The sequence below is a fragment of the Equus przewalskii genome, chromosome 16, assembly GCF_037783145.1.
Source record: "Equus przewalskii isolate Varuska chromosome 16, EquPr2, whole genome shotgun sequence".
Lineage (NCBI taxonomy): Eukaryota > Metazoa > Chordata > Mammalia > Perissodactyla > Equidae > Equus > Equus przewalskii.
This window is the reverse complement of record NC_091846.1, coordinates 70,000,839-70,028,198: the sequence shown is the minus strand read 5'-3', so window position 1 is coordinate 70,028,198 and position 27,360 is coordinate 70,000,839. Positions and strand designations below refer to the sequence as shown.

The following is a 27,360-nucleotide window of genomic DNA, read 5'->3' as shown; positions in this document are numbered from 1 at the left end:
CCTTGCGTGTCCTCAAGACATGGCAGCTGGCTTCCACCAGAATGGGTGATACAAGAGAAGGCAAAGTGAAAGCCACAATGTGTTTTATCAACTAGCCTCATAAGTCACACACGATCATTTCTGTAACCTATCAGTTACACAGACCAGCCATATTCAACGTGGGAGGGAACTCACAGGAGTGTGAACACCGGGAGGTGAGAGGAACACTGGGGGCCATCCTGGAGACCCCCTACAGCAATGGGAATTTTTAATGGCTGCATGAATTTTCTAACAGAGATCTCTATAACTGTATTAACTATTTATGTTAGGTTAGCTATTATTTCCAGTATTTCATTATTACAAATAACCTTCCGTCAAGCACCTTTGGAGATTAAGCTTTTCATCCATACCTCAGATTATTTTCTTTGGTTATAGTCTCAGAAGTGGGATTGTTGAGTTATAAAAATACTTTCTTAATTTCCATTTTAAATCAGCTTCATACAGCAAATTAAAATTTATAATGTTTATTTCAGTTAACATATGTATTTCCTTTAATGTATTTGTGATAAATACCTTAAAATGCCTGTATAATGATTTACAATTACATGTTTATTTTTCATTTAATGCATTCTATGTACAGTATATTTTAGATATATATTATATATTATGAATGTAATATTTTGATACTTATGGCATATGGGTTTTTTCATTGTTATTTAACCATTTTATAGATCCTCCTGAGTTTGTTTGTTGCTGTTATTTTGGACAACTTAGAACTTGATGAAGATCTAAAGAAACTTAAACAAGTAAGTGATGTATGGGGGGGTTTAAATCTGCATTTAAAAAAATAAGGGTAAAATAAATACTTACAGGTAATATTAAAGCAGTTCAAGCTTTGAGATAAAAAAACTAGATTTCAATAAATTAAGGCAGTCTAAGTTGGCAAAATAATTTTCTTTTAAGTTTAACTTTTATCCAGTATCAACAAAGGAAATTTTTTATTGCTCTATAAATATCCTAGGAATATTTTATATTATTTTGAGTGAAAGTAAGATGGACATGGTACCAGTAAATTGAATTTGGGGACTGTTCGCCTCCCACCATTAAATGAAGATTGTTCGGGAATGAAGTGCCTCAGGACCACATTTCCATTTTGCATAATTAATACTCTTGATTATTTTACTCATCACAAAAATATTAAGCCTCTACTTGCCTGACCTCTAGACACTAAAAGAGAATTTAGTTGGGGTGCCTAAAGTGAGTATAAGAAATGGAATAGAGGGGCCAGCCTGGTGACATAGTGGTTAAGTTTGTGCACTCTGCTTTGGCAGCCCGGGGTTCCTGGGTTCAGATCCCAGGCACAGACCTACACACCGCTCATCAAGCCTTGCTGTGGCAGCATCTCACATACAAAAAGTGGAGGAAGATTGGCATGGATGTTAGCTCAGGGACAATCTTCCTCAAGCCAAAAGAGGAAGATTGGCAATAGATGTTAGCTCAGGGTCAATCATCCTCACCAAAAAAAGAAAAGAAATGCAATAGAATAAATGATCAACTGTTTGCCCAGTTATGTATGAAAACAGATTCGGTTTTATGGCATTGATAATCATACCCCCAAACACGTAAATGTAATGTGTGAAGATGATGTTATTGATGGCGGAAAGAGTACAGGTATGAGCAGCCATTCTCACAGTTTCTGGTACGTGAAGCATACTCGGCTTGAATATTTGGCTGTGCCAAAGAGTATAAACCCTTTGGGAAGGAGAGTTGGTGAGAGGGGGACCCTGGATAAGATATTCTTGGATCACCACCCCATGACACTGCAGGAATAGTCGGGATATTAACAAAGAGAACCGAGGCTCTAAAACAAATCTTCTCTGGAATTTTAGGGAGGCCTTACACATTCAGAATTTTCAAATTGGATCTGAATTGTCTATTTTTAACAAAGCCAAGACATAATCTATTTGAATATTTTTTGTTGTCCTCAACATATCTGAAGGTCACTCTAAGCATTTCATCTTATTGCTCTTATCTCCACAGCCTATGCTTTTAACCAAAGGTAGTCAATAAAGAAAAAATCCATATTTGATGTAAAGATGCCTGCTGTGAGCATATCAGAAAGGATTTTAGTTCTTTGCTGTCCTGCAGCTACACATGCAAAATGGCTGTCTGGGTATGGTGGAGAGGATTTCTTCCAGATCTTTGCAATTTGTGGCAACAGTGACAGGTTCTTCAGATGAGAGTTGGGAAGCTTTTTATGCGCTTGATGCAAATACTTTATGTGGCTTCTAGTTGTAGAAGAAATATGTAATCAGTGAAGTCAGAACTGAAACTGACCAACCATATAATTAGATATAACGAATAAAAATCTGCTGCTGTAGAACTAAGGTGGTTATATTGATCTAGCATGTAAATGTGGATTCTCCTGTCTACCACATTTACCATTCACAGATTTTGAATGTCCCCTGATAGAGTACATTAAAATGTGTATTCTGTAGATAAAAGGAAGAGTACTTTATTTTTTTAACTGGTGCTATGGCCACATTCAGTATGGTTTTAAATATCCACTGGCCGATTAAAATGCCATATAATTCCAGCTCACATTTGTAAAATAGTTTTTCTTCTAGAAAGCAGTAAAATAAATCTGTATGTGGCAATTTTTTTCAGGTTTATGAATTCAAGCCTACTAGTATTTTTGCAGTGCTGATAAAATATATAATATATACCTTTTATCTGACTGCAAGTGAAAAACAAACAATAAAAAGTCAGGACTTTAATTGGCCTGTGACTTTTTTCCTGGCCTATAAAGTTTGTATAAACACATGGTGCTTTGCTTTGCGTATCTATCATTTGTTATAAAATGGTTTTTGTTTAATCACTTGCTAGATATTAGTGATGCTTGTGTTCCTGGAAACTCTGTACATCAGAGCCGATTATTCAGGTGTGCTAGCTTACAATTTGGAGTATTTTCTTTGAATATTTAGAGATAATTGAGCATTGAAAATCCTAATCATAAATAAAAGAGAATCCATTTTCATTAGTACTTTTCACATTGTTCTTTAGTCAGGATTGAAGTGAAACTACACATCTGTTAAATTCATCTATTAATTTTATACTTGAAGCTCATTAAGTTGCTGAAGAACGAATATTATTGTAGTAAGCTAAAATGCTCCTGGTTCACTTTCTTCCATTTTTGTATAAGAATATTTTGTATTTTCACTAGTTTTTAAAAATTGTGTCATTTTTTATATCCCTGGTTTTCCTTATTTCCAGTGATTTTGGCTTTTGAGGTAGGGCTTATTTACACAGCTTCAAAAATACACTCACAGCATACTCCCCCCACACACACCCACTCACACACACACATGCATGTAATAATGCAGATATCTGAAACTTTAGACTGTCTTTTACAGCTTCTTCTAGGCCTCCAATGAAAATGTTACATGAAATATTTATTTAGTTTTCCAGGTGCAGACCCAACCCTTAAGGATTTAAATGCATATACTCTACTTTTGCTCTTCTCAGATAAAGGATAGAGTGGGGAAAATGTGAAAAAGTATTTGATTTTCTTAATGTTTCAAGTTCCAGAAAGCTCTGTGTATTCCAAAGTCTGTCTTTGTTCAGTTCAAACTTTTTTTCGTCTGTTACCTTTGCACCAACCACTCCGTAGGTTCTTGTAGCTACAGTAACATTTGTTGAGTGCTGGCTCAGTGCCAGGTGCTTTATATTTTAACTTATTTAGTTGTTACAACAACCACGTGATGCAGGTATTGTTAATATATCCATCTTATAGATGAGGAAACTATGACACAGATAAGGTAAGTAACTTGCCTAAGGTCACACAGTTAATAAATGGCAGAGTTAGGATTTGAACCTAGGCAATTTGGACCAAAAACCAAGACTCTGAACCTGTACACTATGTTGAATGAAGGTAAAGCTATATAATTGCCAAACATGAGTCATGCATGAAGGCTCACTCACAGGACTGTTGATTACTTGTGTATAAATAATGACGTTGTAGATGCCAGAGACATCATTATATTCACAAAATGATTGTTGATGTGAGGGGCAGTTTTCTGAGGAATGGAGGTGAGTTAAGCAACCCAGTTATTGAAACTATTCAAAATAGTTCTTTGCTTCCTCTCAAAAATCAGATGATCACTGAGTTTTCAGAGCCACTGGAAGGGTGGCTTTGCAGGAGGTAAGAGCTAAGATGCCTGCCCTTCACTCCACTTGGTGGCAGACTCTGCCCGAGGTGCCTCTTCTCCCGGTGACCATCTGGAGCAATAATCCTCCTGAGATGCAGACGTAATGTGCCTGCAGCACATTAACATTTTCATGAGGCCTTTGGAGACTTTCAGTGTATTTCCTTATAATTGTGGTGAGAACAGTGGTGTTAAAATATAAATGTTGGTTCATAGACTTTTTTAAGAGTCATAGAAACCAGTGTAAGTTACCTCTAAAATGGAGAAGTTAAATATGAGACACTAAACAGCACTCTTAGAAAGAGAAAGTCAGTTCTTGGGTTTGGGAGAGGAAATATGACCCTGCAGGTGGACAGGATAGGAGATAACGTGGGAAGCTAAGGGGTACAGTGATGAAATTAGAACAGAAGAGAGGAAGAAAGAGATGAAGAGTGAACTGGGAAAACATTCAAGATACGAAATTAAGGGAAAGAGCACAGATTGTGACTATAGCCCGTGTGATGAAGGGAGAGGAATGTGACCAAACCCAGAGATAGGAAAGAGACAGTCAGATGACCAAACAGCCAAGGACATCAGAGTCTTTCAGAGAAACTCCCTGGGAGCAAGTACGGTCTACATGATCAAGTGTTGGTGGAATCGTGGACTCGTGTTCTTCTTAGGGAGAAACGTGCTACATATCTTTTTCCCATTATTTTCTGAAGTCACCTCCTTGCCCTTTGAGACAGTAGTTTCCAACCAGGCACTGCTGACTTCTAGGGCTCTTCGAGAGAAACCGTGGAGCCAGTGGCCTCTTTAAGACATCTGGAAGGCTAACGGGAATTGTGCATTCACCCACTGGAAGACCAGACATGCCAACTAAAGTGCCAGCTTTCACACTGTTGACTGGAAATCTGAAAGTTCTTGGTGGCAGCGTGCGCCCCTAATGCTAACGCTCTGAAGTCTCTTCATACCTGCCTTCCTTCAAGGAAAAACGGTGAATTATTGATTGCTTAATGAAGGCATTTTGATAGAGAAAAAAGTTTTTTTAAAAGGTAGGATTCAGAGGGGAATCATAAAAGGGCTCCTTGGGGATGAACTTTGAGATGTTCTGATGTAAGTGCACATCCCACCACACCCTCTCCATGATGTTACCAGTGTTGTGCCTTGATTGCCACCACTGTAGCTTTTCCTTTGTCATTCTTCAAAATAAATCATGTCCTAAGAAATCATGCCAATTATACATCATATAAAATTTATCTATTGCTTTCCCCATGTGTTGTATATAAGACACAGTTGATTCCTAGCAGCAGTATAGCAGGAGCAACCATTTCACAGCTCCCATAATTTATGTGACCCCATATCTAATTAAATAGAGACCGTGCTTCTCTTTTCAGCATCTCCAAAACCAATACAGGACCTGGAGACAGATAAGTATAGATGTAGATATAGATATAGATATAGATATACAATGGTTTTCTGGGTAAGATCAGAAAATTGACTAGAGATGAGATTGCCTGTGAATGTATAATTTGACTGCCGAGAAGCCAAATCAGTTCGTATAAAGGCTAAAAACACCCCTTGTCCTAATGCTATCCTCTGAATAGTAGTGGGAGACAATGACCTTGATGCTTGATGGTGTAGTGAGAACAGTGTAGAATGTAGGTAGACTTTTGCAAACTTTGAAAATGAAGAGAATTCTTGCAGCTTTAATGATTTCTGCAAATTGAGTGCAAGGCAGATATAAAGGGTTTTCTTTTAAGCAATATAAAATTCATTAAACTCTGAGGAAAGAAAAACCCACAGAGAAGCCTCAGGGAAGGAATCACTGAAAAGGGAAGTATAGATGGTCTGTTTAGATTAAATTCAAAGTTCTGAAATTAAAACTGTTTCCTCAGCTCTGTATCAAGTCTCATTTGAATCCTGGTTCAAATTTGATGATGTTCAGTCTTTGATGGCGCCCACTGCACAATGGAGGGTGGACATGTGAAGAAGCCTCTCTCTCTTATTGACAGTGATTTTTTTTAACAAAAATAGCAAAAATCTTGTATTCCTTTTTAAAATATGAGCTCCAGGTTAATGTTTCTCCTTAGCTTTATCTGAGAGCTTTTATTTTCATCTCTGTCTTGTTTCTTATATTGGAGTCATTCCAGCTCTAGGGCAGTAGCAAGGAGACAGTGGTGGTTGCCATCTCCTGATCTGAGTCAAGCCTGCAGTCTTCTCAGGATTTCGTCCATCTCTCATGAGTGAATTCAGACTAACGTAACATAAAAGAATAATGCAACTGCCAGAGTAATAAATACTACCTATGAAAACTACCTTGTACAAGGCACCTCATATTAAATCATTGCATTCAATCCTGAATATTAAGGACACAGAAACTAACATTCAGGGGAGTAAATTTCTTGCCCAAGTTCATACAATTTGTAAGGACCTAAGTTGGGACAACATGAGTTCTCTGACTGTAATTCAGTGTCCTCACCAAAAGGTGCCATGCTGCCTGCTCAAAGAACCAGCTCATTCATTCATTAGGGGACGCATGTCTGGACAGTGGATTGGATGAGATGCTTACATTTGTGGATCACATATTCTCTCTCTGTGGGAGTATAGACTGGAGGTCAAATTATAACCAGAATATAGCATAGTGAGCCAGGAATCAGTGTAGGGGGTTTGGGAGGAGGGTTGAGTGATTCAAACATGTAGTGTCATCAGGCTGAGGTCATCTGAGCTATACCTTTTGTAGTTGGGAAGTTACTACCCAGAGACTAGATCTACCCATTCCCTACTCCTCGGGTCTGGGTACTCATCTACTGTGCTTCTGATATTGTGTTAGGAGCAAGGAACATAATGATGGCCAACACTTTGTTCCCACCTTCAAATAGCATGTGAGCTGGTGGGAGAGAGTGACAAATAAACAGATACTACACGAGGTTTGGGGAGCACATAGGAGACGCACCTACTTAGGTGATGAAATCAGAGATGTTTTCTCACAAGTATGATAGAGACTGAATCCTGAGGGTTGAGTAATGTCTATCCAGGTGAAGGGGATTGGAAGAAGGTGGCCTGAGGAAAGGTACTCAAGACCAAGAGAACAACAAGCTTTTTCTTTAGGCAACAAAAAGGAAATGGTTTGGGGAGGCTAATAGTTCACTGCGTCTCAAGTGTAGAGCAAGAGAGAAAATGGTGACCTGGAAAAATAAACAGAGACTAGCAGATGAAATGCTGTGAGCAGCTGAGCATTTAGATATTGTCCTGAGGTCATTTAAGCCAAAGAGTGACAGTGTCCCCTGCATTCTGGCTTCAGTGCAGAGAATGAACTGAAAGGCACCTAGACTGAAGATAGGAGGATGAATTTCTGAGGCCGACAGTCATCAGAGCCTCAACTAAAGGAAATGGAGATGAGGGGAGATAAAGGAGTGGTGAAATACGGAGAAGGGAATACAGAGGATAGGATTTGGTGATGAATAGGCTGTAGGAGACAAGCGAAGGCAGGAGACAATGACATTACGCAGGTTTCTAGATTGCTCTAGGTGTGCCGAGACAGAGAATGCAGGAGAAGGAAGAAATCAGTTTTTTTGTTTGTTTGTTTTCTCTTGGGGTATGGAGGTTGGTCTTATTTTCCATAAGATGCCTGGGAAATATCTATGAGGCAATGTTTATGGTGATATTTAAGATTTAAAGCTTAGGTGAAATAGCTGGGCTGAAATAAATACTGAAGAGGAGCAAGATTCAGCGTGCAGATGGCAATTTAAACCTTTAAAAATCATGAGTTTACCAAGGGAAGAGTGGTTCCCTGAGGAACAACAAACGAATCATATGAACCAATGAGGAAGAGCCTGAAATGTGAATAAGTCACAGCCCAAGAGGCAGGAGGAAAGTCCAGAATGTGTTTGTCATCAAATCCAAAAGGGAAAAGTGTTTCAAGAAGGAGGCTGTGGTCAACAATCTCAGAGACTTCAGAGAGGTCCAAAATGGTCACCATAGAAAACAATCCTACTTATAGTAGCATGGGAAAGAGTAAAATGCCTAGGAATAAACTTAACCAAGGAGATGGAAGATTTCTACACTGGAAACTTCAAAATATTGCTGAAGGAAGTTACAGAAAACACGGATAAATGAAAAGACATCCTGTGTTCATGGGTTGGAAGACCTAATATTGTTAAAATGTCGATACTACCCAAAGCTATCTACAGATCAATGCAATCTCTATCAAAATCTCAATGTATTTTTTGCAGAAATAGAAAAAAAAAACTATCCTAAAATTCGTATAGAATTTCAAGGGATCAAAAATAGCCAAAAAAAGTTCTGAAAAAGATAAACTAAGTTGGCGGTCTCACACTTCCTAATCTCAAAACATATTACAAAGCTGCAATAATCAAAATGGCATGGTACTGACATGAAGACAGATGTATAGATCAATGGAACAGAAAGAGAGCCCAGAAATAAACCCTCACGTATATGGTCAAATGATCTTTGACAAGGGTATCAAAACCACACGATGGGAAAGGTTCTGTCTCTTTAACAAGTGATATTGGGGAAACTAGATGTCCACATACAAAAGAATGAAGTTGGAAGCTTACCTTACACACACAACAATTAACTCAAAGTGGATTAAAGACCTTAGGTAAGACCTACAACTATAAAACTCCTGGAAGAAAACATTATGAAAAAGCTTCATGAAATTGGAATTGGCAATGATTTCTTGAATATAACACCAAAAGTACATGCAACAAAAGCAAAGATAAATAAATGGGACAACATCACACTTAAAAACTTTTGTACGTCAAAGGAAACAATCAAGAGAGTGAAAGGGCAATCTATGGAATGGTAGAAAATATTTGCAAATCATGCATCCGATGATGAGTTAATATCCAGAATATGTAAAAAAGTACTACAACTGAACAACAACAACAATGAAAATGGCAGAGGACTTAAATAGACATTTCTTCAAAGAAGACGTAAGAATGGCCAACAAGCAGATGAAAAGATGTTCAATATCACTAATCGTTAGAGAACTACACATCAAAACCAAAATGAGACACCACTTCACACCTATTAGCATCCTAATGGCCATTATCAAAAAAGAACCAGAAAACAAAAAGTATTGGAGAGAATATGGAAAAATTAGAACCCTTGTACACTGTTGCTGAGAATGTAAAATGGTGCAGCTGCTGTGGAAAACCGTATGAGCTTCCTCAAAAAATTGAAAATAGGTATGATCCAGCAATATCACTTCTGGGTATATCTCCAAAAGAATTGAAAGTAGGATCTCTAAGAGATATTTGTAAACCCATGCTCATTGCAGCATTATTCATAATAGCCAAAAGGTGGAAGCAACCCAGATGTCCATTAACAGATGAATGGATAAAGAAAATGTAGTGTGTACATACAGTGGAATATTACTCAGCCTTAAAAAAGAAGGATTTTCTGGCTTACCATAACATGGATGAACCTTGAGGACACTATGCTAAGTGAAATAAGCCGCTGACAAAAAGATAAATACATATGATTCCACTTATATGACGTATCTAAAGTAGTCAGATTCATAGAAGCAGAAAGCGGAATGGTGGTCTCCAGAGGCTTGGGGGAAGGGGCAAAGAGGAGTGGTTCAATGTCTGCAGAGTTTTAGTTTTGCAATATGAAAAAAAGTTCTAGGCATCTCTTGCACAACAATGCGAATGTGCTTAACACTACTGAAGCCTTAAAAATGATTAAGATGGTAAATTTTATGTTATGTGTTTTTGACCACAATTTAAACTTTTTTTTTTAGTAAAAACGTGGTCATCATTTTAGCCGTAAGGAGATGGTTAGTGACAATGATGAAAGCATGCTCCGGGACTTTGATGGTGTAGAAGGTGGATTACAGATGATGAGGAGTAAATGACAGCTAAGGAAGTGAAGATGAATTGTCAACCCTTTCCTCTCAGACTCCTCACCCTTAAAATATTCAGACAGACTCCTAGTTATTGAGTGATTCTTAATTTTTTTAGATATGTTAACACCATTTACTACACTGCTACCCTGCCTTTTTCCATCGTTGTACGCATAGAGAATAATGTCTGTACAACACACTGGGGTCAACAGCTGGGAATGACATGCAGCTGGAGGCATCAGATGTCTCGGATTCCTGCTGCTCCACGGAACACTCAGCTGCCCAGGAGCCAGAGGATCAATATCCTGATGAAGCTATAAATCATTAGTGGCTGAGAGTCGGGAAACTTGGCATTTTACTCAGCCTTTGATGTTACCAAGCTCCACTTGAAGCCACTATCTCAATCTTTTGGTCAGAGATGACTCTTTTGTTGTCAATTTGCCTATTATTACCCATAATTTTCCATAATTTAAGTCTCAAAAGATCATCTTATATAGCATTTGATCTGCTGTTTCTGAAATTGCTTCATTGTTAGGCTTTTTTTTTAATAATAAATTATGTCACCTGAAGACATGAACAGCAATAAGATCAGTTTAAAGAGATGAAGGGGCTAAGACTGAGAACTGTTCAGATCAAGGTTCAAGCCACAACAGAGGCTCAGAATTTGGGGATGTCAATGATCAGCATGAGCCACAGCCTAGGAATCAGAATGCCAGACCCGCTTTCACCAATCAAGAGCAGCTTTCTCAGCAGTGGGAGTCATTGTCTTTTCACCCTGGCCCCCACTTTGGAAGAGTTAGACCCAAAAGAAGATTTGGAGCAATGAAAGAAGAGACCATGTCCCCTCCTTGGTTCTAGACCAGAAGTCACACTTGTAGCTCAGAGGGGTCGGGGTTAGGAGGAGGTTTGAATCAGATATGAAACTGGATTGCACTAGACTGATTTTTAATAACCAAATGTGGCCAGAAAGTCTTGGAATATATCTAAGAACAGCGGCCAATCCTTTTTTCTTTATTCATTGTTCTGCTTCCCTGTAATTGGGGGTTGAGGATTTCATTGTCAGCCTTTCTTTATATTCTACTCAGTGTGCTTGCTCAGTGGTAGGCACAGTGGGAGATGGGGCGTGTCTGGCATTCTTACCCACAGCTGTCTGATTATTGAATATTTTTTACCCTATTAACAAAAGAATGACTTAGATTATTTCTAGGAAATGAGAAATATATACCCATGTTATTTTGTTTGATGTTATCCCTATTTCCATGTTGTTTTGCATAAAATATGTTGATTAACGTAAATTTTCATAATGCATCTAATAAGCCCTTTTTATCAAAGCATGCCTCATTGAACAACTCTGCAGTCTACCACAAGCATACTCAGGAATGACACTTGGAAAATGCATGGTTGTTGCCTAAAAGGAATTACTTAAGGGGACAGAGCATGACTGGGGTTCAAGACCCCAGTGTGGAGACTCCAGTACAAAATATGTGTCTTCCATACCTCCAGTTTAAAGGGTGATATTTATTTTGAACCCTATGGCTGTAGATTGGAGTAGAAATATCAGTATGAATTCAGTTGATTTTAAGGTAAAAGATAGATAGATACATAGATACATGAATAGATATACAGACGTAGATATGTACATAGACACATAGATATATAGTATATCCATGTGGTATATATGGTTGAGCTGTTACATAAGATACATGCATATGTAGATAGGTACTAAACATAGATCTGTGTGTGTACGTGGGTTATATAGATACGTATATGTCCTAGCTCTTTCCTCTGAGCAAGCCTAGAAGCAGTGATATTCCAGTTACAATAAGCAAACCCAGTGCTAAGATTGTCGTTTCTAAACACCATTCTCCAATAAAACAAATCAAGGCTCTTTGAAGAAGTGGCTGATTCTAGAGCTTTATCAGGGAAAAGACAAGATGAGATTTAAATATTTTGTGGAGCCAGAAAGTAAGGAAGAGCTTTAAAAAAAAAAAAAAGGACAAAGGTATATTGACAAAGCAGAGGAGTCAACTGAAAGAGTCCCGATGGGTAAAGCAGGAACAATTTAAGCAATAAAATAAATACCAATAGTGTTAGATTATAACCCAAAGAATAAAATAAATACTCAAAAAATCATAGTTGTATGTAAATAAATGGTTGAATAAAAAAATCAAGGAGAAAGGACAACTCTTCCACACAGAATAATCCCAAATAATAAATGTAGAAAAATAGATGTAAGGACTAATAAATGAGGGAAATAGAAAATCACTGTTAGAACACCGCAGTTGCAGTTGCTGCGGGCAAGACCTACTGAGGAATGCTAAAATAGCGTGTGGAACTTTCAGGAGAAATAGGATATTTGCATGGCCTCAGAATATCTCCCCCCAAAATCTTCTTTTAGTTATTGTCATGGTTTTAACATGTGTCTACAAATTCTTTCCTACTCCTTCCTCCTGGGAGATAAAGCTTAATTCTTCTCTCCTTGAGTCTCAGCTGGAGTTAGTGACTTGCTTCTAACTCATTGTTTAAGGAAAGGGAAACATCGTAACTTTATAGTGAAGAAACTTAGCAGACACACCTTACCCAAACGATTACGATTAACATCACCGAGATTAAGGCATACTGCTATCGGGTAGCCCCTGATGTGGTGAGACAAGCATATTATCTCCTTGGTGTTCTTCCCAAAAGTCCATAACCTCAGTCTAATCAGGAGAATACATCAGACAACCTCAGATTGAGGGACACTCTACAAACCGTCTGCCCAGTGCTCCTCGAAACTGTCAAGGTCATTAAAACAAAGAAAGTTGGAGAAACCGTCACAGCCAAGAGGAGCCTAAGAAGACATGACGATGAAATATAATTTGGTGTCCTGGATGGGATCCTGAAACAGAAAAAAGGCGTTCATGCAAAAACCGGGGAATTCCAAATAAGTTCTGCACTTTAGTTAAAAGTATTTGACCAAGGTTAATCTCTTAGTTTTGATAAATGTTCTATGATTATGTAAGATGCTAACATAAGAAAAAGCTGGGTCAAGGGTATACAGGAACTCTCTGTACTGTCTTTGCAACTCTTATGTAATTTTAAAATTATTTCAAAATAAAGTGTTCTTTTAAATGGGATAAGAATTTTCTTTGATAAGCTCTAATAACGTAATGTATGAACATATGAATTGGCTATTGTGTTGCCTTGTTCAAAGACTCATACATCTGTGAGGCTTTATACCATGAACATCTTATATAGAATTTATAGTTAATTATGCTTTTTTTGGTCTTAAAATGTTGGGAGCATACACTTCATTACGAGCCAGATGCTTTTTGTGATTTTGTTTCTAACAGAAAATCTGATGTGGCTTGTCATTTTTCCTCTTCATCTTTATCGGTAATATAACTCATACGAAATTGGAAGAATTGTTTGTGCTGGTTAATATGGCTGGTTCTACATTGTAAAGAGCCTAAGAAAAGGATAGCAGAGTGATGAGAAGTATCACGAATGGGCCACTTCAGCCTGTTTATGGGACATGCTCTATCTTGCCTTTTTGTTCTCCATCTCATCACGATGTTGTGTTGTCATCGTCTTCAGTGTATAAATGTACAGTGTGAGGCTATAGGGCTGCCAAGAGTCCTGCCCTCATTTAGAAGTCCGTTATCTTAATAGGGGAATGTACACCTGATTAGGAAGTTAGAGTGCAAAGCCCTGAGCACTAGGGGGATGCTAGGGGAAGACGTGCCTAACTCAGGTTGAAGGCAGGGTGGGAAGATGTGTCTAAAAATGATGAACTGAATTTTGTTAGGAAAGTGGGAGAAAGGGTTCTATATAAAAGAAATAGTGGGTACAAAATTGCAGAAGTAAAAATGCATCTATGGCTTGAAAACGTTGTTTCGATGAGGCAGTATGGAACAGTGTTTAGAAGCTCAAGCTTTGGACTCAGAAAGATTGTGTTCCAATCCCAGTGCTGTCGCTTCTAGCTGCATGACCTCAGGCAGCTGATGCAAGCCCTTCCACCTCAGTTTCCTCATCTGTAGCATGCTAGAATGTGGAGCTAATTATAGTACCTATATCATGGGGCTATGTGAGGATCAAATAGTGTTAGCAATGCAAAGTGTTCAGCATACTGTTTAGCACATATGTGTACTACTTCAACTACCAATTGTTGTTCTGAGAAATCTTTCTAGAGGAGATAATTTTTGAAGGATGTATAAAAGTTAACCAGGTGTAGAAGGAAAGTGTATTGCAGTCAGGGGAATGCTATATTCAAAGGCACAAACGTGAATTAAGACTCTGTGGGAGGGATGCACAAACCAATATTGTTAGGGTATAAAGGATGAGGCATCAGAAGATTCTTTATGCCATGCTAAGAAGATTAGAGTTTCTTCTATGCACCATTTACAGTCCTTGAATTACTTTAAGGACCAGGAACATGATGATGTTTCTCTTTTAGATGTTCTGAAAGATAGATTTAAAGGGACAAGACTAAAATGGAAACCCAGTTAGGAGGGTTTAAGGAGTGGCAGTGAGGTAAAACATGGATGACCAAGTGACCGTTGGATTCAGCAACATGGGAAATGTTGACCACTCTGGCAAGGGCCAACCCACTGAGGAGATGGAGAGAGACCTGAGACCGGAGAGGGTGGAAGATGAACGGGAAGTTAGCATAGATATAAGGAGTGTCGATGGTGAGCACAGGTAACTCTTTCAAGAAGCAAGTTTGGAAAGGGAAGGGGTATAGAGCACACAGGATCAGGAGATGCTGGCCTCTCTCTATCTTCATTTTCATTTTTTCAATCAAGAGTTGAGAAAAATCAATCAATCAACAGAGCAAAAGGAAAGAAACTGGAGAGAGTGGTAGAGATTGAGGTGGTCCCACAGCAGATGGAGGAGAGGGGATGGACAGCAGATACATGCCATCCTCTTCAGTTGTCCCCGTTCACTGAAATAAGATCATTTCATGTAGAGCTAGCAGTTACTGTGGCATAGCGGTAGCTTTGGTTTTTATAGCACACTTCCCTGGAGTAACTCAAATTACAGGCAATATGCTATCTCACTTATATATGTGGCATTTATATAAGAGTGAAGAGCCTCATTTTTCATTTGAGAACATTGAAATCCAAAGTGGTTAAGGGATTATAAAACTGAAAAAAAAAGTAAATCCACATCTTGCTTTTTTACCATTTTTACTTAGACTATGCTATGTCCTGTGTTTTCTAAATCGAATCATAGAGGACAATTATGTGAGTGTAATATATATATATATTTTGAATTTCCTTTGGTATGGACTTTTTTCCTGTTACTTACTGAATATTCATCTCATAACAAGAACCAGCAATCTAGTTTACATAAAATTTTAATATAATCTCATCTGAAGAGGAGAAAAAACCTGCATTTTTTATCATAATGAACATGTTTCTATGACTCAGTAAATTCCCTAATGGAAACAACTGTGACTAGGTTGAGTAACAACAGAAGAGGTAAGGTGAAATAGGGGTATTTGGGAGCTGGAAGAAAAAAACATATAAAAGCAAATTGTATTTATTACTACTGTCTCTAAGAAATCATTAATTCCATTAATGGGATTTTAAGGGACAACAATATAAGGAAAACTTATGCATTCAAAATAATTCGGTGTTCTAGTTTTTGAAAAGTGTTTTTTCCTCTTACTAACTTGTTAGCATTTTCTTCTAGCCTAGCTTTGTTGCAAATATTATTTATATTGCTGCACAAAGTAACCTTCTGAAGGACACTTAAAGCCTGTAAGATCTTAGGTTCAGTGTTGTAACAAGAGCATGAAAGTGAACGTGTCTTGTACATCTAAGGGATGTCATAAGATGGTATAAATGTAACAGCCCTTCATAAGTGCTCCGCTGGGCTCCCAAACCTGGAAGCGCAGAAGAGCCACTTAATTCGCCAGTGCACCCGCCCCTCCAAGAACACTCGCCTCTCCCCATTCTCTTCAGGGGCATTCCAAGAGGACGAATGAGTAACAGCTCTGAATCTGTTGAGAGATGTAGAAGAGGAAACACCACATGCCATCAATCAGCTAATGTTATGAAATTACTTTGAACAGTTTGGGGTGCCAGTTGTCATGTTAAAATGTAGCTTTTATGGCTCATACGCAATCCAAGAAATGAACCCTTCAATTTACAGCCATAAAACCCCAATTTGACCTTGAAAGTACTGGATTTAGTAAAGATTTTTGTAGAAGGGGGAAAAAATCAGTGACTTAAGCACTTTTTAAAGGAAACATTTTTACTGTATAGTATTGCTGTCTTCTATGCAATCACGTGGCTGAAGGACCTTTGCCCAGGGCAAAAAAGAAGGTCCTCTCCTTTAAGAAACTCTTTATTGAACTCAACAAGCTGGTGAGGGATATTCTTTATATTTGTATACCAAGGTTTTATAGTAACACAAGGATAGTAATAAAAACCAACATGTTTGATCATTACTCCATACATCCCATCTGTTTACCCAGAAGCCGAGAAATTCAGGTGGTAAAATCACAGATGCAAAATAACAGAGAAACTTCCTTAAAAAATAGTGGTTTATTCTTTAGGAAGATTCTCAATTCTGAATGAGCGTGTCATGTATAGATCCAGAAAAACTGGCAAAAGCCATCAGGTAAAGACGCAAGCAGAATCCAGCCTTAATTTACTAGGGTAACAAAGAGGAACCCCCTTCTCCAGATTGAACATAATAGGGTCGTTTTTCATATATCGAGCAGTCAAAAAATACTCTTCAGTTATATTAACCCACAGATCTATGCACATTTTTTGAACTAGCATGGGCTAGATTTTAAAATGAGGCTCTTTCCAAAGTCTGAATGCTTTTTAAATTGTTTTCTTTTAGAAAATCACACCAAAAATTACAAAAATTTTTATTTAATATAATCCTTCAATTCAGTTATTCGTTGCAGCATTCAGAAAGGCACTGAAACTGGATAATGTTTGAATATTTTAACAGAAGAAAGCACAGGCTGAAATATGGAAGATTTAAGCGATGAGGCAGAACAGGGTATGTGTCATGCAGAGCAATTACACCCAACTCTCTTGAGAAGCACAACGAAAGCAAAGGCTTTCAGCCGCCCAGTGTGTAATGATATCTCAGCAAGACAGATGCTGAGCCATAGAATAGCACTGAGCTTAGAAGAGTTATATTTTTTAAAGCTCAAGGTTTGAAATTTTTTCCTTAGATTCTAATTTCTTTTTTGCAAATTTTTTTTTAACCGTATGAGTCTTTTACAAAGCTATCATCTGATCTGTCTGTTACAGCCAGACTTCATGCTCAGTTGAAGCCATTATAAACTCCTTCCTTTGTACTGTTCTTTGCATTAGGTTTTTCAATAGAAAGAATATAATCTTGGGGTTCTCTGCACTATGTTCTTTCCATTCAAGAATGATGATCTTTGACATAATGTTTTAAGCAGACATTTACAATCACAATTGCTATATGTTAGAAGTTCTGCTTTTGTGGCATGGTACAATGACCTTAAATTATTATCCAGTTCTTGTAATCCATATTATTCACTCATTTGCATCCAAGTATATTTAACCTTGGAAAATCTATGCTTACGTGCAAGAAGGGGAAAGAATTTGGATAAAAGGGAGAATACCATTTCATCACATATTAAGGAAACTTTTTAGTGGCTTCAAAGTACCATGAAATACTGTTCTTGACTCTGGTTGCCTCATCCTTCTCCCCCTTCGGACCCCCTCCACACTCACTCTCTCATCTCATCTTGCTTTTTCTTCTTTTTTTCTCTTTTTGTATCTTAGTCATGATCATGGATTGGGGAGGGAGAAACGGTCAAGGTTACAGAGTGGAGATGTAAGAATTAAATGATTTTGCTTTACTGCATCATCTTCCCTTTTTTAAATTTTTACTGGACTACAGTTATGTGTCACTCATGACAGGGATACGTTCTGATACGTTTCATCATTGTGTGAACATCATAGAGTGAACTTACACACATCTAGATGGTACAGCTTACTGCACACCTAGGCTCTATGGTACTAATCTTATGGGACCACCATCATATATGCGGCTCATAATATACATACAGAAAGAGGCATTTTGCTGAATTTTTACAAACTAAACATGGCTAGCACCCAGATCAAGAAATATTGACTTTACCTTCCAAGTCCCACGCCCATACACCCTTCTTGTCATTATGCTTCACGCCCACCCCGGGATGACCACTGTCCTGAGACTAAGTGCATAGATTTGTGTGGCCTGTTTTTAACTTTATGTAAATGGAGTCATTCAGTACATACCCTTTTGCTTTGTCTGGCTTCCTTCACTCAACATTGTGTGATTAATTCACCCTTAATCGTGTGCTTGGATGTATTTACTGGTTCAGATGTCTAAATATACCACAGTGTACTCTTCTATTCAACTGCTGATGGGCACGTGAAGAGTTTACAGTTCGGGACTCTTACAAATAGTGCTGCTGTGGGCTTGTGAGGGTGTGTCTGTGCTGTTTGTGTGCACACATTTCTGGTAGGTGTGCCTAGGAGAGGATTTGCCAAGCCACTGGATGTGTGCATGTTTCTCTTTAGTGGATGCTGCTTACCCGTGAATAACAGAAAACAGCACTTGGCAGCTGCTGCTCAGAAAGAGGCCCCTTCCTGCTTGTAGAAGATTCTATCTAGGGCCTCAGCAGTGACATCTGGTATATCTACCGTTTCGAGCACCTTCTCATCTGTCTCTGTTTTAACTGGCCCTTCTGCACATCTATGAAGAAAGGATGCCCGATATGCGAGAATAGAGTTTTCAGGATCCTGAAGAACCTCCTGAGTCATCAAAAAGAGCTTCTCACTTGCCCTTTGTAGTTTTACAGTGAATTCTAATTCATTTATTCACAAACAGTTCTTATATATCTACTCTTTAGAAGGTGCTATAAAAGTAAAGTAGATTCTTTAAGAAAGAGATCTTGCCCCTATGGAGCTTAATAGCTTTGGGAAGTATAAATAACTCGAATACAAATTAGAATGAGATGAGTTCCATTTAAAAAACATATGGGCAGGGCCAGCCCCGTGGCCTAGTGGTTAAGTTCGGCACCCTTGGCTTCAGTGGCCTGGGTTCGGTTCCTGGGTGCAGACCTATACCACTCATCAGTGGTCATGCTGTGGTGGTGACCCACATACAAAATAGAGGAAGATTGGCACAGGTATTAGCTCAGGGCAAATCTTCCTCAAGCAAGAAGAGGAAGATTGGCAACAGATGGTACCTCAGGGCCAATATGCCTCAGCCAAAAAACATATAGGCAAGGTGATTGTTTTTTAATACTGGTAACCTACATATGTTAAACATTATATTCTAGGATATTTGACTAAATGTTACAAAAGTTTATGTCTAAACTTTTTCTAGGCATTCATCAGTTCTTCAGTGGCAGACGTAAGTTCAGGTTAAATGCCACAGAGTAATTTTATTCTAGTCCATGAATCTAGGGGCACCTGTGTTCCACACCAAGTTATTCAATCAGGAAATAGATATTTTCTGCTTATCTCTCCACCCTTCAGAATATACCTAAAATCCTTTCTCTTATTTCCCAGTTATCTGCTGGACAGTTTAGTTCTGCCTCCTGATTAGCATAATTATTTATTCAGCAAATACTTGTTTAGCTTACTTTGTGTCAAATATCGTGGCAGGCCCTGGATATGGAATAAAGAAAACCCTCACATGATCCCTGTCCTCTTGGAGTTTACAGTCTCAGGGAAAAGAGATAGAGTGTTCAAGTGGTCACAAGCTATAATTTCAAATAGTGCTATATAGAGAGGCTTCAATAGTGTTTGCTTAAATTCGTATCCACCTGGAACCTTGGAATGGGACGTTATTTGGAAATTAGATTTTTGCAGATGTAATCAGTTAAGATCATACTGGTTTAGGGTGGTGTCTTTGTATGAGAAAAGAAAGGGAGATTCAGATAGAGAGACACAGAAACACACAGGGAAGAAGGCCATGGGATAACAGAGGCAGATATTGGAGCGATGCAGCCACAAGCTAAGGAACACCAAGGATTGCCAAGAAGCTGGCAACAGTCAAGGAAGGATTCTTCCCTAGAGCCTCCAGAGAGCATGGCTCTGCTGATACCTGGATTTAGGACTTCTAGCCCCCAGAACATTAAGAGAATAAATTTCTGTTGTTTTAAGCTGCCAGTCTTGTAGTAATTGGTTACAGCAGTCCTGGGAACCTATGACATTGTGTATTACATTGAACCATAGGAAATTGCCGATTTTTGACTGCTTTGACCTACACTAACAGCAGCTTCCTATGTTTTAACCCAATATGCTGTGAGCTTGTATGAAGGAGACCTTGTTAATCAGAGAAAGCTTCCGTGCGGAATTGCTAGAGGAACTGAAATTGCAGGAATAGGTAGAAGTTAGTGAAGAACAAGAGAGAGAGAAGAAGAGAGGAGCTCCTAGCAGAGGGACCAGCCCTGCAAAAGTTCTGAGGCAGAGGGTCCAGACACTTTTGAGGAACTGAAAGAAGATGACATGACTGAAACATGGTGTAGGCACAGGGCCAGATGAGGCTGGACAGGTAGGAGGGGCCAAATCGGGCAGGAGAGCCTACAGATTGAGAGTTTTGTTTTGAGAGCTGTGGAACACCACTGAAGGGTTTAAGCCAGGTGAGAAGTTTACTACGACTGCAGATGGAGAGCAGATGCAAAGGAGCCAAACCAGATGGGGGACCATAGAAGGGAGTGCGGGAGCCCAGGGAAGCACTGAGGGGGATCCAAGAACGCGCAAGCTGAGAGGTTTTCAGAAAAGAGCTCCATGTTTTTTGTTTTGATGACATGTCCTGATGAATATACCAGTTGCCCTTGTGTCTCTTTGAAGACATTTAATTCTCTAAAATATTCATACCAGTCCTGGTACACCCAGGGCCCCAGTGTTGACTAACATAATCATGTGGAGCCATTCTCCTGCCCAAGAAGTCTCTGGAAGTAGAAGTCGCGCCTTCATTTTCTTTCTAATTTCTCTCTTTGCTCCTCACCCTGTGCTCCCAGCACTTTGTTTATATCTCAGCTAGAGTAGCTATTGTATTTTATTGTCGTTATCTGTTTATGTAACCATCTTTCCATTATAATGCAGGCTCCGTGAGGGCAAATACTGTGTCTTAGTTATTTTTATATGCCTAGAACTTATCTCAGAACTTGGCCTATGGGATTTGCTTTGTAAATGACTGCATCAATATATTAAAAAAATGAGTCAGCAAATGCATGAATTAAACACCTTATTTCTGTTCTATCTCCCCTGCCTGTCTTCGGCCTTATATAATTGCTTGTCTCTCTGGTCTGATTTAACATATTAACTGCTTTTTCTTTTTCTGCCTACTCGACTTACCACTGACGAATATTTTTCTACTGGTCATGCCGATAACCAGCAGAAAAACTTTTGGAAAATAAATCTCTTCCTCATGAATCTCTTTGTTCATACGTGGAACCATTATTCTAATTGCCTGCATCTCATGGAAATGCTGGCACTTTTTGTTTTGTGCCTTTGGGAGCTAATTCTTTATTACTGTCCTCATCATAACCATCAAATTATTGAGAACGCGCTGTGCTCGGTGTTCCACTTAGGGAGGGAGGGGGGAGGCAATGAACAACGGTGGCTCCTTCCCTAAATGAGATTACCACCTAAGACAGAAAACCGAAGACAAGCCACAAAATTCAACAAGATGTGCAGGTGGCTAAGGTAAAATATTTTTGTTATATGAAACCAAAGGGTGAGAACACTTTTTGTAGCAGAACGAGAAAGGAGGCACATTTTCCAACCTAGAAATCAGGACATGTAATCTCACTATGAGCTCATAAAGCTATTGGACGACTGAGCCACATATTGTACTGAAGTTGGGGTGCTCCCCCCAATGCAGCGCCCATGTTCTCTCTGACCAGTCTGGATGCCCCCATGGGGGTGGGAGGAAAGAGTTGCCATCTCTCTTCCTATTATGGAACCTCTCTCAACCTCTTTTGCGAATCTTTCCACAAACCCAAGACAGATTGGAATTATAAAGTAAAAGCGTCCCCACAAGAGATAGGAAGCTGATGCCTTTGGAAACATGCTTCCCTCCCCCGACCAAAACTGCTACCTGGATTAGATGTACTCTTCGAATGGGGTCAGTGTTCAAAGATTCAGTTTGGGGAGCCAGGACAGGAGACGGGCTGGACGTGGGGATGCTGACTCTGGTCTGTGGAGAGGTCTGAGAGGAGAGAGTGGTCAAGAGAAGGAAGGAAGGCTGCAGGAGAGTTCAGCCTTGGGAGGGGAGAGAAGGGGCGGCGAGAAAGTGTGGAAGTGCACTACCTCATTTTCAGGTGAGAGTCCTGCCAGCCAAATCCATCCTTATGATGTCTCCTTAGCTCGGCCTTGGTTCCGGTTTGTGATGTTCATTAAGCCTCAGCTTTCTGAAACCTAATTTGTAGAAATATAAAAACTATATTATAGAAATAGAAATAAATAAATAAATAGAACCACTTGCTTGTTGTTTCTCGCAGAGACATTTTGTGGCACGTAATGTAATAATTCCCAAGCATCTTTACAGCTAAACAGAAAACTCTTGCTTTATGTACCAAATGTATTATTTCCATTTGAGCTTCTCTTTTTAATCTGCTGAAACAAATGACCAATTTTCTTGACATTTTCCCTCTTTTCAAATATTACCCCTTAGGATTTATGTTTATTTTTTATTCTTTTGATTTCTAATTCTAGCACATATATTTATAAAACAAATTTTATTGTTTAAATATGTTAGTGATAATAAATAAGCAACAGTAGAAAATAATGTATGGTATGAAAGGAGCTTATATCGAGGAGTAAAATAACATACATTTTTTTTCTTCTAATTTTTTTCCTGATTTATTTTTTTGTTTCGCTTAGTTTTTGATTTTTGTTTTCCTGGTGCTCAAGGTTTGAGCGCGAGAGCAGTCTACGGCAGGTGATGGAAGTGTCCTCAGTGGGTCTCTGCTGCCATCTACTGTGCCTTCATGTAACAACTCACTGTGTCTTTGAAAAAATCCAACAGTCTATAGATTCCCCTCTTTTCTTCTGTTTTTTTCTTTAGTTAAAGCAAAGTGAAGCAAATGCAGACACCAAAGAAAAGCTCCCTTTGCGCCTTCGAATCTTTGAAAAGTTTCCAAACAGACCGCAAATGGTGAAAATCTCAAAGCTTCCTTCAGATTTTACAGTTCCTAAAATCAGGTATGAAAGCATGTCTTTGCTTGTATATCTCAAATACACTGTAAAAGATTCGTCTTCCATCTGCTTCAGCCCTTCTTTCAAACTCATGTGGGTGTGGGTTTTTTTCTATTTTTAAGTTATCTATAGTTCTACTCTCTCTACCTCTGTTTTTGAAACCATTGACCCCTGTGTACATAGCAATATATTCAGAGCAGAGTCATTTGACAACTGGATCAGCCGAGGCAAGCAGGCTGCTTCCCACTGCTTCTCCCTGAGATGCTCCCCAGGGATTTGACTTCCCAGGTAACTGGCAAAGGTGCTCGAGGTTGCAGAGATGGCAGGTAGACAGCAGCCTCGGACCCTCAACCATGTAAGGGTGAAATTGCCTCTGCCACCCTTTTATTTTCAAGTCAGTAGAGAAGCTGCCACTGCCCAGGCTTCTGTACTACTGTAACAGCATCTGTTTAGAAAGCCATGTCTGACTGGAATATAATTTATCTTCCACTTTTTCAAAGAAGAACTATGGCATTTTCCACTCACACTAATTTGATTTTCTACCACTGTGCCCTCCAGTTAAGCAGTTGCCTAGAAGATGCTTTAAAAAAGATATTTGTGATAACGAAGGGAAATTCTTTCAGATGTAACTCAATAATTACAAATGGAGCCAGCATGAAATGAAATATGACATTTTTTATGTAACTAGTTTTAAAGACAATTCTATGGTGGGATTATAAAAGTTTGAGACTGGATGTGCTGCCATAATATTTAAAATTCAAATAGAAATATATTTGCATTTCTGATTTTTTCAAAAAAAAAACAGAATTTCAAACCTGAAAATACGAAGTATAAAAGAGCCATAAATTAGATTCAAGATTAGGGGTTATTTGAAAAGATGTTATTTGAATTCTCACTGTGCGTTAGAGATCAGATGAAGTAAGGTTCTTTTGAGTTATTTTGAGTCTTTCGATGTAAGATTATCTCTCAAGGATTCTTATGATGAGTGGAAGTTCAGAGAGGTGAACTAATTCTTTAAAGGAGAAAAAAAGTATCTTATTACCTCAATAGGATTAAAAAATACCATCAATTACTGAATATTATTGCTTAAAAGTTATTTCAGGGACATTGCTTTTTTTTAAACAGGAATGACTGAAGATTCAGAAAGCTTTCTCTAAATTAATTCTTTTAGTAATTAAACTAAACACCATTCTTGGTATGGCATGCCTTGTTTTCCATAAACTTTTGTCGTTGCTTTATCTTAGCTCAAGCAAACGCATCATTGCACAATGTCTTCATTGTTCCATCTCATTAATGATGCTGGATGTATGTGTCCTTCATTTGCAAAGGGAAAGTTTTATGAAGCAGTTCATTGATCGCCAGCAACAGGACACTTGCTGCCTCTTACGAAGCCTTCCGTCGGCCTCGTCCTCATCATGTGATCACTCCAAACGGTCTGCAATTGAAGACAAGTACATTGACCAAAAGGTAAGAATCACTGTCTCAAATTACCAAATTTCTCGTAAGCATATATGTGAGAGAAAAGAACCACATAACCGTGTGGCGTCCTGAAATCTAATGTCCAGGAGACTAATGAGAAATAATTGTATTTGTTGAAAAAAAATCACTAAACCTAACATTTGTAAATTTATGAATTTAAATGTTGCACTTCTCCAAGTCCACTTTTGAACCGTGGCACACAGCAGCCGTGTGAGCTCGAATAGGTCACGAGCCTCCCCAAAGCTGCATCTTCTCATGCCCAGAAGGAAGGGCTCTGAGCTCTAAGGTGCCACCCGGATCAGGGGTGGCCTGTTTGTTGCCGTCTGTGAGAGACCATGCTTAGTCCAGTTTTTACCGCAGGGAGAATAACCAGAGCAAGTTTCCCCAAAATCAATCAAAGTAACTACCACTTACTGAGTGCTTAACATGTGGCAGGGGTTATCTCTGGGTGCATTATCTTACTCATGTTCTGATTTACCTATTTCTTTATCATTCGAAAAGCGGATAGGGAATTTTCTTCCTTAGACTCCACAGTTAGAAAATGAAAGATCAATAACAGAGTTTGTAAAAGAGATTAAAGATGAGAGTTGGTAAAATCGTCTAATTCACTTGCAAAGATTTCACTTCACAAGTCCTAGTTTAGTTTTTATTCCTTTAAATTGTTACTGCCTTTTTTCTATTGCTTATAATCAAATACACATTTCTCTCTTATCATGTGAAAATAAAATACCAGCTTCACCCTCTGAGATTCGCTGTTGCTCCCCAATCTTCCCCACCCCACAAGGAGCAGGCTGCCGGAGCACCGGGGCTTTCTTCTCACCTCCTTCTTTTCCCCCATCCCCTCCCGAGAGAAGCTTGAACTTCTCCCCTTTCTCTCTCCCCAGTTCCTCGGTTCTCTGCTGCCAGTCAGTGATTTTGTTCTCCGTTACTATGGGGACGATTTCCTTTGCAGGATGTGTCTTCTCATTCAAGGGTTTCCATTGATTCATTTTCATGTTCTTTAAGTCCTTTACACGTGTTGTTCCTCCATGTCGTAGATGCCAAGATTGTAGATGGCAAGTCTGATGCCAGCGTCATTTTTTTTTCTTTTGAAGTTAATTAGATTCTTTTTCTTTGGTTGTTGCTTGTTTTTTTGGTTTCCTGGTTTCTTTGGGGAAGCTCGGAAGACTTTCTGCATATCCTTGGAGTTACGAAACTTTACCAGGGGGCCCGGTCCCGCGGCCAAGTGGTTAAAGTTCCACACGCTCTGCTCCAACAGCCCAGGTTTGCGGACTCGGATCCGGAGCTCAGACCTGCTCCACTCACCAGCCACTCTGTGGTGGTGTCCCACACACAAAAGAATAGAGGAAGACGGGCACAGATGTTAGCTCAGGGCTAATCTTCCTCAAGCAAAAAGGAGGAAGATTGGCAATAGATGTTAGCTCACGGCAAATCTTCCTCATCAAAAAAAAGAAACTTTACCAGGATATATTTTGAATGTCTTTTCTGTCCAAACTGCCCAAACTGGGAACTCTTTCAGCTTGTAAACTAAGATATTTGTCAAGAAAATTTTCATTCATTATTTTTTTCGGTTATTACTTTTCCATCTGCTCCTTTTTCCTTCCGCCTTTTGCTTATGATTGCCATCTCTCTCTTTTTATTCTGTGCTTCAAGATATTTGTTCTGCCTGATCTTCCAGCCCACTAATTTGATCTCAACTGATGTCATCCTTTGCTTTTAAATTTTGAATGAAAAATCATGAAATGTGTGTTTGTGTGCATGTGCACTCAATACTCTTAATTTTCCTTAAAGACTTTTACTCTTTTTAAAAAATTGCTACTAAACTATTTACAGCTCTTCTGCACAGTTGTGTTTCATTCTGTACTGTGTACAGGGTATGGGAGCAGAAGTTCTTATGTTGGTGGATAATCAAGTGAGAGGATAACAGCCTGGTTTCAGCCAATCCGTCTGAAATTGCGTTTTTACTCGCTAGAACATTTATTTTTAAAACAAACTCATGGATAAAGAGAACGGATTAATGGTTGTCAGAGGGGAAGGGGGATGGGGGTGGCGAAAGGGGTAAAGGGGCACATATACATGGTGACGGATAAAAATTAGAATATTGGTGGTGAGCATGATGCGGTCTATACAGAAACTGGTAAATAATAATGTACACCTGAAATTTCACAATGTTATAAGCCATTATGACTTCAGTAAAATGATTGGAAAAAAGGTTATTTCCAAAGCAGACTTGAAGCCAGAGGTGTGGATGAAGCCCCAGGCTGGGCTGTGGTTCTGACCAGCGAACTCCAGGAAGGGTGTCCAGAGCTGATATCATTTGTACTCGACGTGGCAAATCCACAACATGCTTTTTTAAATCCCTAGTAACAATATCCTTCTGGAAACACAAAATTGGAATCTTAGTCCATGAAAATTTATTTTCTCCATAAGAGGAAACATGATCTCTCTTAAATTTCCTGAACAGAATATTTTGAAATCGGCAAGGCAAAAAGTGAAAAGATTCTTGGCAGGTGTGTGGCTGGGGGGTGGGGGAGGAGTCTAAGGGGACATGGTCGCACCCTTCGTCTGGTTGCTGTTGTCCCTTTCAGGCCATCTCTGTGCTGGGCGAGGTCAAAGAACTCCAAATGCCATTTCTGACATCTCTAATGTCTTTATATTTTGGTGGTTT

The 27,360-nt window shown here is 38.9% G+C and overlaps 1 protein-coding gene across 3 annotated transcripts in view; it reads left to right on the top strand.

Annotated features, from left to right (window-relative positions):
* The window catches only part of NALCN (sodium leak channel, non-selective), a 303,705-nt gene that overhangs the window by 192,272 nt on the left and 84,073 nt on the right, over positions 1–27,360 (top strand). For all 3 annotated transcript variants that reach the window (XM_070579234.1, XM_070579233.1, XM_070579235.1), the window contains 3 exons: positions 711–785; positions 23,083–23,219; positions 24,542–24,680. In XM_070579234.1, the coding sequence (XP_070435335.1) occupies positions 711–785; positions 23,083–23,219; positions 24,542–24,680 (351 nt within the window). The remainder of the gene's footprint in view (positions 1–710; positions 786–23,082; positions 23,220–24,541; positions 24,681–27,360) is intronic.